The sequence below is a fragment of the Papilio polytes genome, unplaced genomic scaffold (assembly GCF_000836215.1).
Source record: "Papilio polytes unplaced genomic scaffold, Ppol_1.0 DF822067.1, whole genome shotgun sequence".
Classification (NCBI taxonomy): Eukaryota; Metazoa; Arthropoda; class Insecta; order Lepidoptera; family Papilionidae; genus Papilio; species Papilio polytes.
The window spans coordinates 9,158,035-9,172,713 of record NW_013527137.1 but is presented as its reverse complement, the minus strand read 5'-3'; the positions used below and the strand labels follow the sequence as shown (position 1 = coordinate 9,172,713).

At 33.1% G+C, this 14,679-nt stretch overlaps 1 protein-coding gene across 2 annotated transcripts in view; it reads right to left on the bottom strand.

Annotated features, from left to right (window-relative positions):
* Positions 1-4,055: 4,055 nt before the first annotated feature.
* Positions 4,056-14,679, bottom strand: part of LOC106107234 (neurofibromin) — a 31,140-nt gene continuing 20,516 nt past the window's right edge. For both annotated transcript variants that reach the window (XM_013288004.1, XM_013288005.1), the window contains 18 exons: positions 14,212-14,350; positions 13,512-13,733; positions 12,931-13,010; positions 12,412-12,545; positions 11,976-12,116; positions 11,822-11,901; positions 11,183-11,358; positions 10,566-10,678; positions 9,586-9,694; positions 9,051-9,121; positions 6,775-6,861; positions 6,395-6,502; positions 6,092-6,221; positions 5,719-5,794; positions 5,399-5,486; positions 5,057-5,155; positions 4,608-4,755; positions 4,056-4,114 (listed from right to left, as the gene is read on the bottom strand). In XM_013288004.1, the coding sequence (XP_013143458.1) occupies positions 4,068-4,114; positions 4,608-4,755; positions 5,057-5,155; positions 5,399-5,486; positions 5,719-5,794; positions 6,092-6,221; positions 6,395-6,502; positions 6,775-6,861; positions 9,051-9,121; positions 9,586-9,694; positions 10,566-10,678; positions 11,183-11,358; positions 11,822-11,901; positions 11,976-12,116; positions 12,412-12,545; positions 12,931-13,010; positions 13,512-13,733; positions 14,212-14,350 (2,048 nt within the window). In that variant the 3' untranslated portion in view covers positions 4,056-4,067. The remainder of the gene's footprint in view (positions 4,115-4,607; positions 4,756-5,056; positions 5,156-5,398; positions 5,487-5,718; positions 5,795-6,091; positions 6,222-6,394; positions 6,503-6,774; positions 6,862-9,050; positions 9,122-9,585; positions 9,695-10,565; positions 10,679-11,182; positions 11,359-11,821; positions 11,902-11,975; positions 12,117-12,411; positions 12,546-12,930; positions 13,011-13,511; positions 13,734-14,211; positions 14,351-14,679) is intronic.

Below are 14,679 nucleotides of genomic sequence, written 5' to 3'. Positions count from 1 at the left end.
TGATGAGCTTGACATCACTGTGCGGCGTTTTTCTTAGGTAAATATTATTATTTCTCGACCAGACGAATTTGTATGAATTCTCTTTAGCAAACGTTTTTTAAATTTTAAGAATTAAACAGTAGAATGGAACTAACTCGTATACTTATTTAATCATTCCAAATCAATTTGTATAAAAATTACTTTAAATATAAAACGTCAATTTATGTATGTGTATATTGTTGTGAATCTGTATAAAAGTAATATTTTGTTATTGTTTATTATAGGTTTTACTATATTCTTGTATGTGCCAAAATTAATTCACTTGACGTATTTAAGTTGTAAAAAGATTACGGGTATGTACCTCGAAACAATTGGTTTTTAATATTATGTAATTCGATGTATCTATTTAACTCTTAAACGTGATAAAAAAAGAAGTTAGTGTTCTGAAATTTTTAACACAAGCGATGCTACTAATATTTTTGAATACTAATGGCAGTTGCTGGCATTCAATGTGTTAACACTATTAACTAATTTATTCTTGTAACATTATTAATCACGAATGTTTTCTTTTGCTGTATATATACTTTAGAGTTCTTAGATTATTTGACAAGGCAACTTCTAGGACATTTATGTAAATTGTACATGAGTAACATATGAGTTAAATTCAATGGAAATGAGAAATTATATTTTCACATGTCACAACAGCGGTTGTGATTGCAATTTCAATTACATTGTTTGAATAAGTTTGTTATAATTTCTCGTTTCTTTTGAATTCGATTTTTTGTTATAGACTGAGAGGGTTGATGTGTTTATTACAGGCGTTTTGACATGAGAAATACACAGTTTTGCGCATACATTACATGTTATATTATGTTAATATTTAAAACCTATTTAAAAGTACAGATTTTGGCTCGAATTTTAATCTCTATAGTGTTTGTAAATGAATCTGTTATCATAATGTTTTCTGTCAGTGAGGGCTCATGGTACATTAATTTAAATGAAATGTTCGGGTTTTATTTTTGGTGTTTTGTTGAAATATAAATATGGTTTTTGAGATATATTTTGTTTTATTAACGAATTATGTAGCTTAATACCTATATGGAATTTTATCCAGCATTTTTTTTACAGCCGTTCTGGAGCTACACGGCAATAATCACCCATCTATCCAAACTTCTGCAATTATTAGTAAGATTCTCTATAAATGAATCAATATATTGGGCTAAAGGCATAAATATGTCATGAAATACTATATGACATATAAAAAAAATGGACAAAATATTGATAAAGAAACTGAAAATATGAGTTAAAAAACTCTAAATAGTAAGACAGGGAAATTTGGGCATCGGCAGCTGATGATTCAGGCTAGGCCTAGGTGAAAGGAGGTAGCTATTAATACAGTTTTATTCGAAGTATACCTATTTAATATTTCTGGGTTCTCCAGAGGTGAGGGGGGGGCAGTTGCTGGCGACGCCCATTAGGGGTGCAGGAGTAATTCAGGTTTTTTGAATTAAAGCATGAGAATTTCATTTGTTTATTATTACATGGAAACATTGAGTAGTGAATTATAGTTGTGATAATTCTCAACAGGTAATTTCTACAAATACTAATACTGTACATGTTACATTAATTAAGGTATTACATTTTGTAGGTAAACTTAATATATGCTATGAAATATCAATTCCTCTAGATTTTCTTTTTTAGTAATACATGATTCATACAAATGGAATAGGACAATATATCGCTAGTTTTTTTTTACATCAAAAGTGGATATTTGAAAAATAACTCTGCTATGTAAATTATTCGCATTTTCATTAGATTTTTGAATATTTCGATATTTAGGGCCTGTCCCACAATTCTTGTAAATTGACAAATAACAATCCAACGTATAAAATATGCGATGGAAATATCGGATTTTGGTTTGGTTGGTTGGTTAAGCTATCTGAGCCTCTATCAGCCAGTAGAGGGACAGGCCCTTAATACCTGAACTTCATTATTTTATAAATTGAAATTTTTGTCAGATCTTCCCAAAAATTATTTCAAGGATCAATATGAGGCAAATAAGCATAAAATAAAATGATGATGATTGAGTACTAAAAAGTTTGATGTAAAAGTTGCTTATCCATACACAAACAATTTTTGTCATATTTATAATGTAGTAAAAATAAATAAAATCATCTAAAATTTATTTACCCTGTAAATTTTCGTGAAATAATTTCAATTGTATATTAACGTTAGCATAAAAGATTTCAGACTAACTCAACTTGCAACATGATATTGGACATTAACAAATAACTGGTATTCAGGTACAAAAAGAGTTTAGCTACTCAAAGGCCTTTTATGTAAATTAGATAATAAACAATACTTTGTAAGTGCACGTTATCTTAGAAACAATCAATTGTAATTTTATAAAGCTTTAAAATACGTGATAACATATAAATGTACATAACTAACAATTTTAAAGTTTAATGTAACAAAAGCACATTTAAATATATTAAATCTTTACCGAGAATATAAAAACCCTACCCTACTCAATTTGCAAAATGATATGGAACTAATTTATTTGCGTACATAAGAAAGGAATATAGTAAAGATACGCCTTTAGGCAAGGATTTTTATATTCTTGGTAAGGTTATACATTGATTGAAAACTGAATTTGAAACGAAATTTAGATCTACAAGGAACTTAAATCGACTCGTATTACTAATTATCCAAAATAAGCAATACTACATTTATACGATTGAAACTTAACATGTCATTAAAAATTTTAACTATAGTTTTTATACTGAGGTTATAAAGAGTGACGTCATAGAACTAAGGTCTCATGTAATTGTGCACGACTAATAAATCCTAATATAGCGCGTAAAGTTTTATTTATTATAATGTTTTTGTAAATATAACAGATCATTAATTTCAAATTATTGATAATAATACAGTCTTAAACATAATTGTTTTAAAAAATTAGGCGCATTTTTTAAATTATTGTAACATTTTTAATAAATTTATTTTTGTTATCAATCAGATAGAGAAACATTTACAACGTGAATTAAATACATCTAGTTCTATTGTAAATATATTTTTCATTGTGCAAAAAGGGGTTATGTTTTAACAATTATAATAATAGCTACCCTAGCTTTGCTCGGGTAGGTCTGGGATACATCGACGAATAAAATATATCTTACGTTAAAAAAAGCTATTATATCAACATTTGTTAATGAAAGAGCCTTTTTTAAGTCAACCGAATCACATACACAAAACATATAATCAATTTACTTACATTAAGATATTTTAAATATGATTAATTCAGATCTGTTAATTCAAATATTTAGTATTTATGAAACAATACTGTTGTCAGATCTAAGGTTACTTTTAAATAATCTTAAAAACTACGTATTAACGGTGGATTTCATCTTTGTCATTGAACTTAAATATATTAAAGCATATTTACAACATCAATAAGGGATTTTACATGTTTGTCGATATATTATAGTTCGTCAAACTTATAGACCCGAGTGGCGCTAGTATCGCAACAAACTGCGATACCAGCGCCACTCTAGACAACATAATTCTCTACTATCTTTTATTTTTCAACGAGTATTATTGAAAAAATGCCGGGATTTCTATTAGATGCGGTCAAAGTATTTCTATTTCTCTCTTTCATATGCTTTTATACACTTAATTGATTGTTTTAAATATCAGAAGATAATTGTACTAAGGTGCGTCACGTAACTAAAAATCATTTTCTTTTTGTATAAGAATATTTTACATATACTTCTTGGTACTGAAAAATCAATGTATTAATATTGAATCTATTTAACGTTAAAGCGTGCCATATGTAGGAAGCTTAGTTTATAGTAAATGCAAAAGTTATCACTAATCAAATGGATTTAGTATCTCTCTATATAAAAATATTAAAATGCATTTATGTATAAAACATGTAGATTTCGTTGTGAATTAAAATATTTTATATTGCTACTTATCTTTACGTTTGGGTACCAAGCGTCTTTTTCTGAAAATATATAAATCCATTATTGTTATATCGCGTATCGTAAGTCAGTATTGAAATGAAAACTACTTACTTTAGCCTTTTGCTATGTATCTTGTGTAGAGCAGTATATAGTAGGCTGTCGTAGTACACCTGTAAGAAACAATATATAAAACTCCAATGTCATAAAATCGACGTCTTCTCCGTAAACAATCTTAAGCCATTTACTATGTCTTAAGATAATCCTATGTAAAATTGAAAGTAATGTTATAAAGTAGAACTGTAGATTTTGCTCGTCTATCGTATATTTGATAATAATTAAGTTTTCTTTTAATTCCGCGTGAAAGGATTTGCTTGCGACAGTTAGTACACGATAGTCATACTACTTTTATAGTTTAGATGGATGTTGGTAGGGACCATAAACTACAAGCTGCCAACATTAAGAAAGCAATGTTATTATAGGTAACGGTAATTTTGACAATTGTAAAACACTCTATACTGGCCCAGTACGCTAAGGAAGTGCCATAGACAAGAAACTAAACTGAATTATTAACATTTGCAAATGAGAATTTGACAAATGTAAACAATTTTTTTTATAATTGAATGCGGACGAAGCTGACTGAACAGGTAGTATAGGAGTGTGTACCAGTGTATCTAACGTCGTTGGTGTCAGGGTGGTCAGGGTCCGGCGGCGGCGCGCGCGGCCGCACGCTGTCGTCGCCGGGCAGGCATGTCTCCACCATCGCTTCGAGACAGTTCACGAACAACTCGCTGCCTTCCGCTGTACATTGATTCTGAAATAAATTCATATAAATGTCACTGTTTACACCAATTTAAAAAAGAACTAATTCGAAACAACTTGAGACTACTATTGTCGAACGCCAATACCAACTTTGTGTCGCTGCGACACTTTTTATTAGTATTAGCTAATCGCGAGACATTAAAAAACCATATCTTATTATGTACTTACTATAAAACTTTTTACACTATACTACTCAAATATATTGTGCACAACACATCGGGTGATTTAAGCACATTAACTTGACCTATGTATTAGTAGTCAATTTGATTTCAGGTTAAATATGTAAACAATACCTTAGTAAAGGGTCCGGCAAATCGCCACAAGCCTCCGAAACCACAACTCTGCATGTAATGCAGCTGTTGTTGGCTTGCGTCCTCCGACGCTATCATATTCTGAAAAATAAATATTTTAATACACTATCTTACTAATATTATAAATGCAAAAGTTTAGATGAATGGATGTTTGGTAGAATTTACAGCCTAAACGGTTGAACGGATCTCGATTAAATTTGGCATATACGTAGGGGATAGTCTGGAAGAACTTATACTTGCTTTGTTTTTCACGCGGACGAAGTTGCGGGTTAAAGCTAGGTTTAGTTACTAATTAGCTAATAAGTACTTTAAAGTAATTCTGACCTGTATAATGCTCTGCACCGCGCTCAGTATGACCTGGTCGTGGCAGTGCATCAACACGTGGTTGATCTTCATATCCAGTAGACTGTGACTGTACATACATATAAATATAATAAAATTATAAAACTTTATAGTGTTATAAAAAGTTTATAAAAATGCTTTCTCGAAAGGCACAGGTCATATTAAAGTTTTCATGTATCTTGGCGGCTCTTAAGTTTTCGCGAATCGGGTCAAAATATTTGAAAATCGTAATACCATAATACTTATAAAGTAATCTATAAAACATTACTATAGGTTATTTTTTTAAAGTGTATTGTACTTACATAACTGGAAATACTTTCGGGAATACGACAGAACCTTCCGCTAGGTATTGATATAAAATTCTTATTTCGTCTTCATCTGTAAAGATAAGAAATTCACCATAAATGTGTATACGATATTGAACCTTATCAATATATCAAATCAGTATAATTTTACATATTACTAGCTGTTAGCGACTTTGTCCACGAAATCGTGAAATTTAAAATTATAGCCTATGTTACTCAGCGATAACGTAGCTTTCTAATGGTGAAAGAATTTTTGAAATCGGCCCATTACTTTTTTGAGTTACTTCAATACATACAAAAATACAAATCTTTTCTCCATATAATAGTAGTATCGATTTTTATTCTGTTGAAAATTGCAATAGTCACTAACCTGTAGTATACTTGACCAGCGTTGCTAGGACTGTAAGAACGAGCGCTTGTGTTGTAAAATCTGAGAGCACGGAGGGATCCAACAGACTATTGCTTTCTGGACTTGTCGTGTCTTTATCAGTCGATGCTTGCTGAAATAAATCCATTTTTTTAAATACAACAAGCATAAGACTCTACGTAACCTATCAAAAAAACTTTTTGCATTAAACATGCCAATAATCCGAACATATCTTATGAACATCGTACTAAGAGATCGAGGCGTCAAGTGAAACAGTATGTGACAACTAGTGTATATTATACGTACCTTTGTAGAAGTTTCTGGATAGTCGCTGTCTCCTGATTTGGTAGAAGAAGGCCTGTCTGTTGTATCATCTGTGCTGCCCGGTGAGCCGCGGCCGTCGTCATCCACACCCTGTATTCATTTAACTTCTTAACATTTTGGCTTAGAATTAAAATTACTTGACTGTTTTGGAACAGGTTAATATAAGTCTATACAAATATCTGTGCGGGTCGAGTTGCGACCAAACGAAATGTATTTTTTTCTAAAACACCTAAACTAGAAAATTATCGTTATCCCTATACTTTCACAAAGATTGAGAGAGAAGGCCATGTTTTTGTACATGCATTCATGTGAAAAACAGGAGTGTTTATGGTTTATCATATAAAATGATTGTTTCCACTCACATCAAGCCCGCTGTCGGCGTCCCCGTGTTCCCTAGCCGCGTCCCCCGCGACGCCGTGCTGCACGCTATGCGCGCGACCTTCGCTGTCCTAAACGTAATACGACTAAATTAAAATGTCTCCAGTAATATTTGATAGGGTACGACTATAGAAGAAAACGGATAAAGGATGGTGCAATCTCGAAATTGTTGGTATAATACATTTGTATTTGTGACGATTATTAATTTTGTGCTGTGCAAATTGAATACAATTAGACGTAAAATTACATTTTCAGCAGGAGGCGATCAATCTTAAATAAAAAAAGATTTTATGAACTAATTTAGTTATATTCTAATACCTTAATATCACCTAAAATATTTCCACAAAAGACAAGCCCTTTCTGGTATTAGATATTTTTAGTTAATTCTATTTCGAGATAGCAAAGAACTTTAGGATTTTTCATTAGGAGATAATTTAAAAAGCTAAGGGTACAGACACATTCATCTATAAAAACTTTGATGGGTACGGATAAGAAAAAACTAGGAATTTATCACAATTTTCATATAAATGTTGGGTTACTCTAAATCTATAAAAGCTTTGTGTAGTATATTGTAACTATTATGTTTTGAGTATTTGATTTTTGAAATTTGTATGCAGACTATATTGTTAATGATTCAAAGAGAATTTTATTAAAAAGCTTTTGATCTAAACGCACTATTGTAATAAAAAATATTATTTAGATTTCAAAATGTTACGATACTATAATGGTTTAATTTTGTATATCGCAAGATTTCGCAAGGGCTAAAATCATGCAGGGTCGAGATTTCTTCTATTTAACACATTTTAAATAACATTAAAAATATTTATTTCATCCCTATTTATTATAAGTAGCAACATTATTATACAAAGCACTTTACTTGTAAAATCGTGTGTAAAAATGTGCATTTGTGAAATAAAGTTGCTTAGTTGTGATGTTGAACTTGCAAAGATATGAAAAAACACTACCGTTTTATGCACTAACATTTTAACAATAAGACGGACTTAGAGTCATAAATAATTAACTAAACAGTTAGCTTAGTGTAGTCTATGTCTATATTAATATTAAAAAGAGGAAAGATTTTTATTTTTGAATTTCGTATGTATTCGATTCACGTAAAAACTACTGGGCCGATTTTAAAAATTCTTTCACCATTAGAAAGGTAATTTATCTGTGAGTAACATAGGATATATTTTTTACGCGGGCGAATTTCTTTTAATTTTACACTTATTACTAATGGTCACATAACTTGCAGATGCAGTCATGTAATCAAATATTATTTCATTGATGTTGACTATTGTTTAACATAAGTTAATGAGACATCTTTGCAAGTTCTAAAACTTATAATCACCCGCGGAGGTCCGATAGTATCTTTCGAGGTAGGCACGGAGAAGGATCGTTGCGTTTTAAAAAGCATTCTAGCCGATGTCTAAGAGAGTAAGCAGTGCAAAGCGTCCGGACGTCGACAGGGTTCATGACAATTGTGTTAATTAATTTATACGAATACAAACGATACACGGATCAACCAAATCCATAACAAGTTGCATGAAAAAACACAATGATATAGTAGTATGATTCGATACGGCGACTTTACTGTGCTCTAAGTATACTGAAAAGAAATATTTTTAGATAGTATTTAATGATTTCAGATAGTAATATGGGGAAACGTTTTTTTTTTTAAATAATGCATTTTGAAGCGAGTAGTGCCACATCTTTTTCATTCGGTAATAAGTTTTGGTGTTTGTTAATTTATGGTTTTATTAAAAACATGTCCCCATATTGAAATTCATAGACACATAGAATAGACAATGAAGTATGATTAAATATTTTTGTTTCACATATGATATGAGATAGTAACGGAAAAGGTTTTTCGTTAAAGTTAAGAAGATAATATATTTCGTTATATGATAAATCTAAAAGAAATGACACATAAGAAACTTTATCTAATAGTTATGGATCAGAGATATCCTAATGATTATCTTAACGTGTTTTAAAAAAATATATATAAATCAAATAGCTTTGTTAATTTAGAAAAGAATATGATTTAAAACAATATATTGCATCTAAAAGAATATAAATCAAACCACATTTAACGGAAATACTTGACTATTCGCGAACTTTTTATTAATTTTCTATGGAGAGTTTTTAACAACAATGTTGCCTAATACAACACGTGACACAAATGGTCAAACCGCAAACATTTCTTACTTCCGTCAATTAACTAGAAAGTTAAATAAATTACATATGTATAGTATAAAATTACCTGGTGAGATATGGTCATCATATGAGGACTATGGCCGCCGCTACTTGACTGATGTAGAGTCGGCGACTTACCTGTGCATTAATATTATTAGTTAAATCGGATATTACCAAATGTCGTTGATATTCAAAGAAATATAAATAACTTACAGGATTAGCTAATTTACAACTTTTGGCAACGATTTCATCCGTGCGAAATAAATGAAATACAAAACTTAGTAACTAGCTTGTGTTCTTCCAAACTTTATTCTAAATCTGTGTCAAAATTTCATGAGATCCATTCTTATTTTGGAGATATGTAGTAACATCTATCCATCCATCCATCCATAGAAACTTTCGCATTTATAATATAAGTAAGATATAAATTATATCTTGGATGGCTATTTGTTAGAGTTTGTAGTGTAAACTGCTGAACGAATCTAGATAAAATGTGACATAGATATAGATGATAGTCTGGGAAAAAACATAGGCTACTTACTTTAGTTTTATTCCACGCGAACGGAGTCGCAGGCGTAAGTTAGTAATATAATGAATCTCACCACCGTGCGCATACGACAGAGCGGCCTGGTCGAGAACATCCCACGACTTCTGACGGCGGCTCTGACATGACGGGTGCGTCGATGACGTCGGCTGGATCAGGAGAGACGACTGTCAAATAAATTAAATTACACGTTAAATGCATCTATTTATATCTATACTAATACTATTTATATCTATAATAATATAATAAAGTGTAATCACACACTACTTAGTCTATAAGATGTCACCAATCACAGCACATCTATACTATTATAATAAAGCGTAAACACACATTTCTTTGTTGCCTAAGATGTCAGCAATTACAGCATATTTTAAAATAATTCTTTTTTTAAGGCCTACACTTACGTCACGCTTTAGGATATATATTTTCACGCTATTAGACTTAGGGGGTAAATATTTTGGATAGAAACCCTAATGTGAAAAGAGACCATAAGTTGCTGCCAACATCAAGGAAGCAAGATTGCCAAGGTTTGCCATGTCATGTCATTTTGACATTTGCTATTGATAATTTGACAAACGTAAACAATAGTAAAAAAAAATCATAATTTCATGCGGATGAAGCCGCACAGGAACAGCTAGTTTTTGAATAATTACTATTTTAATAAAAAACCGTACAGTTACGACACGCTTTAGGCTATATATTTTCACGCTATTAAACTTAAGAAGTAAACAATTTGCAAAAATCCTTTATGCAAGAAAAGGACAAGACATAAGTAAAAGCAAACTAGAAGCTACGTCAAGAAGGTAATCTTGCCATAGTTACGGTCATCCAATAGACTTAGTTTTGATTTGTGCATTTGAATTTTGACATTTGCTATTGAAAGTTTCGGAAATGGAAATAATAAAATAGTTTTTATAAGTTCATGCGGATGAAGCCGCAAAAGAACAGTTAGTTATACATATGTTCGAGACGATAGTAAACTCGTAGGGCAAGATGTCATTTTATTGAATAAAATGCCATATTCCTTGTTTTATTTACCTGATGATGTTCAGCAGTAGGGCAGTAATGGTCGCAGTTGTCCGGCAGCCATTTAGGAAGGGAGTGCTTCACGTGACATCGGGAACGGACTTCCTCACTCACGCACACCAAAGCTATGTTGTAAATCACAAAAACACATTAAATCATTGATTTAGCATAAGTTTGGTAAAGACTTTGTTATTTTTAAAAAAGGTTAAGCTAATTTAATTATGTTGAGTTTTAGGAAATCAATAAATATTACTAAGTTTTCAAGTTATTTTCTTAAAACATCCTTTTTTATAATATAAAGGCAAACAAGCAAGTGACTTGAATCCGCGAAAATGGCGAAGCGACGCACATAAAGAGGATATTTCCCCTTCTTATGCGTTTCCGCCGTCAAATCCACTTTCCTTTGTCATCCCTTCTCATAACAAAAAGGGTGGAATGGAAAAGGGACCAATGTTGGGCCTTCAGCACCACACTCAACAGACGAAACGCGGAATTTCTCCCACTTCACGCCTGTCATCTGTGTTGTCGTTGTATTGCTTGTAGTGAGCCGACCCATTCGTGCGAAGATGTTAAAGCTCTACCATTGTTAAACTCTATCCTAGCTCGAAGGACCAAAAACCATATATTACCTGTAAGATAAGCAACAGTTTCCGGTGCGACGTGGAACTTGTCTCTACGTTCGCGTGCGGCGGTGGCGAGCAGCGCGGCGAGCACGCGGCAAGTGCGCGACACCGTCGCGGCCTGCGGGTGCCGGTACCCCTTGATCAGGTGACCCACCAGCGCGAAGTGGAAGTTAGAACGGAAACTGGAATACAAAAGATGGAACTTATTATATTTTATTATCAAACAGGACTTGACAATAAACTTGAGAACTGATATACCTTTGAGGGAAAATGCCGGTAAAAATTTCCTCACTATGCCTCATCTATTTATTATTACAATATTTTCACTATTACCTAACATATTATTTAATTATATGAAATAGTACGCAATTTTAGGTCATATTACTGTAACTATACTAATATTATAAGGAGGAAAGATTGTATTTTGTATGTATTGAAATAACACAAACACTACTGGACCGATTTTAAAAACATTTGCAATATTATAAAGCTACGTCGTCAGTAACAAAGCCATGTTTTTCAAAATTGTATACAGACGAATTCGCGAGCAACAGATAATATTAAATATGTGAGCAGAGCGCGCTCTCTAGTTGTAGCAGAAACTTAACTGCACACAAAATTAGGAATATGAAAACTGAGCGGTACCTTAAGCCCACAGCATGATCTAATTGTTTAAAATGCCATTCCAAAGGTTCCCTGGTTTCCATCATAACTTGCTCCAATGTCTGAAAACATAAAATTATTACAGTAGGTATTTTTCTCAACAAAATTCTATGTACAAATTCGATGTAATATCTACCTTATCATCGAAAACACCCTGTGAATCTAATGTATGTAGGTTTTGTTCCATAAGTGCGAGTCCCGCCGCGTACAGTGTGGGCTCGTCCAGTTGCAGTACTGACAGAGCTACCCAGAACAGCGCCTTGTGTATTGGTGATTCCTGAACAAAGTATATACAAATTATAATTTTTTCGACAGTTAAATGATTTTTTGATATAAAAATGCCCTTTTAAAGTTTATTGTATTTATTAACAGACTTACTTTTTGAAGAAAGGTAATATGGAGTTCAACTGCAATAACTTTTAAGATTGTCTTCCTTTATTATTTTGATTATCTTTGAAATAATAGAGACAGTAATATGTGTCGATACGTTTGACAGTTTTATCAGAATAAGGCGATTTTAAAACTAGGGTATTATGATGTTGTAAAATGAATGAAGGTGTAAGATATCTAACCGGATGCAGTAGAGGCTGCAGCCTGGTGAGGCACATGATGAGGGCCTCCAGCAGCGCCAGGTCGTTGAACGACTCCAGCGCCTTCACCAGGATCCGCAGCAACTGCTTCATATCGTCATCACTTACGTTCTTACCTTAAAAATAGTACTGTTATGAGCGTCGGATTAAAACGGTTTATAAGATTAAATTGGACTACCGTCTGGGTTGTTGGGATGAGTCTGAAGGGTCGGGTAGCGGAAAGCGTATGGAATATGAATATGCTGAGTGGGCAAGAAAAGGATTGATGTGTACTATGGGATGCAATCAAGGGGTGTAACAGAACGTATTACTAATATTATAAATGCGAAAGTTTACATAGATGGATGGATATTTGTTAGAGTTTGTAGTCTAATCGGTTGAACGGATTTCGATGAAATTTGGATAGATGTAGAGGATAGTTTGGAAGAACACATACCCTACTCACTTTTGTTTTTTTATTCTATTTTATTTTTTATTTATTACAAGTTGATTTCAACTTACTAATACACCCGAAGACAATCAAAGCCCGAGGCTGTAGGGCAGGATTGAAGCAGAAAGCGAAACTTTTAGCTAGCGATGTCCTGAAAACATATCAAATTTTGAATGAGGCAGTAAAATATTCCTAATAAAGTAGTTTTAATTATTCATTTACAGTGCAAGCACACAGAAACATGTATCATATCCTTTAGTTTTGCGTGCCGGAAGCCTAATTTTAGTCCATTTATCTTCCTATCCTTTCTTATAAGAAAAGGATGGGAAAGTGGATCTAACGGTGAGGTAGACGCAAAGCAAAGTGGAATTATCCTCTTTATGTGCGTCTCTTCCGAACACATTTGTAATTGCAGATGTCTATGCGCAGCATTCGCTTCGTCTTTTAGGCGAATACAGGTGGCCGTTCGCTCACTTGCCATTTCATAATTTAAAAAAAAATCGTAAAAAAGAGATAACAATCGGTTTTATGCATTTGTTACTGTATTACAACTTGTAAATGCATAAAGCCTACTACATATGCTCGGTTCTGACAGTTTTATCTGTATGATGAACGGTGTAACTGTTCAGATAGGTTATTTGGCGGGTGTTACCATGTGTTGAGCCAGTCGCAGTGCGGTATGTCCCGCATGCAGGCCTCCATGATCTCGAGCAGGGCGTCAGTGATGGTCTCCAGCGACTGCAGCGGCAGCCGCTCGCGGTCCGACTGCGAGTGCGAGTGCGAGTGCGAGTGCGAGGCGGTGGAGGGCGCTAGTGACGTGCTGGTGCCGCCGCTCGACGACTCCGTGCACGGACCGTACGAGTGTTCTGAATACCTGCACAGTATAAACACGAAAGTTTAGATAGATATGTTAAACATTTAACAATAAAATGTATTTTTTTTCTATTTGTATGGATATTTGTTAGAGTTTAGCGCCTAAACTGCTGAACGGGTCTAAATGAAATTTGGCATAGATATAAAGCATAGTCTGGAAAAACACATAGGCTAACTTTTGTGTGTTTTTAATTCATTTACATGTAAATATTTTATTCAAATAAAGATGTTGAATTTAAATAAGAAATGAATGATTAAAGTAAAAGTCTGGGTGCTCATAGATGTCCGATATCCCCAGAACTCCACACCAGAATAGTTGAACGAATTTGGAGAAACTCATCGTAAAATTAAGCTTTCTTGTAATTACAAGTACACAACAAAATTTCATAAACGTTGCATAGTTTTCATGAATATAATCAACATTACTACTATATACCTTTTTAGTTAGTTTTCAGTACATAAGTGTAAGTATGACTGACCAGTCTCCGCCGTGTCGGTTATAAGGGCTGCGGAAGGCGGTGACTGCGGCCGACTTCACCTTGGAGATGCCGAACATCTGGTAGAACTTGGGCAGCGCGAACTCGTCCAACGACATCATAAGTAACCGCTGAGTCTCCTCTGAAAAATAATAGACCATTTTGTATAAATTACAAACAAAAACCCATTGCATAAGACTACCAAACATGAGGTTAAAAAATAAACAAACGCAGAGAAAGGAAGGAAATTGAAATCAAAATTTTCAAGATTGTTTAAAGCCATTTGCCATAGCCATTGAAATTATGAATGAAATAAGATGAAATAAAAAATGGTAAAGTTTTAGTCCTTTATGCCTGGTTCACATTCAGCCAATACAATTGGACAGTAGCGGAAGCATTGCATGGATTGTATATACTAACTAGCACCAGTTAATGTTAATGTTAAACGCCAATCAAGTCATTGAACGCTAT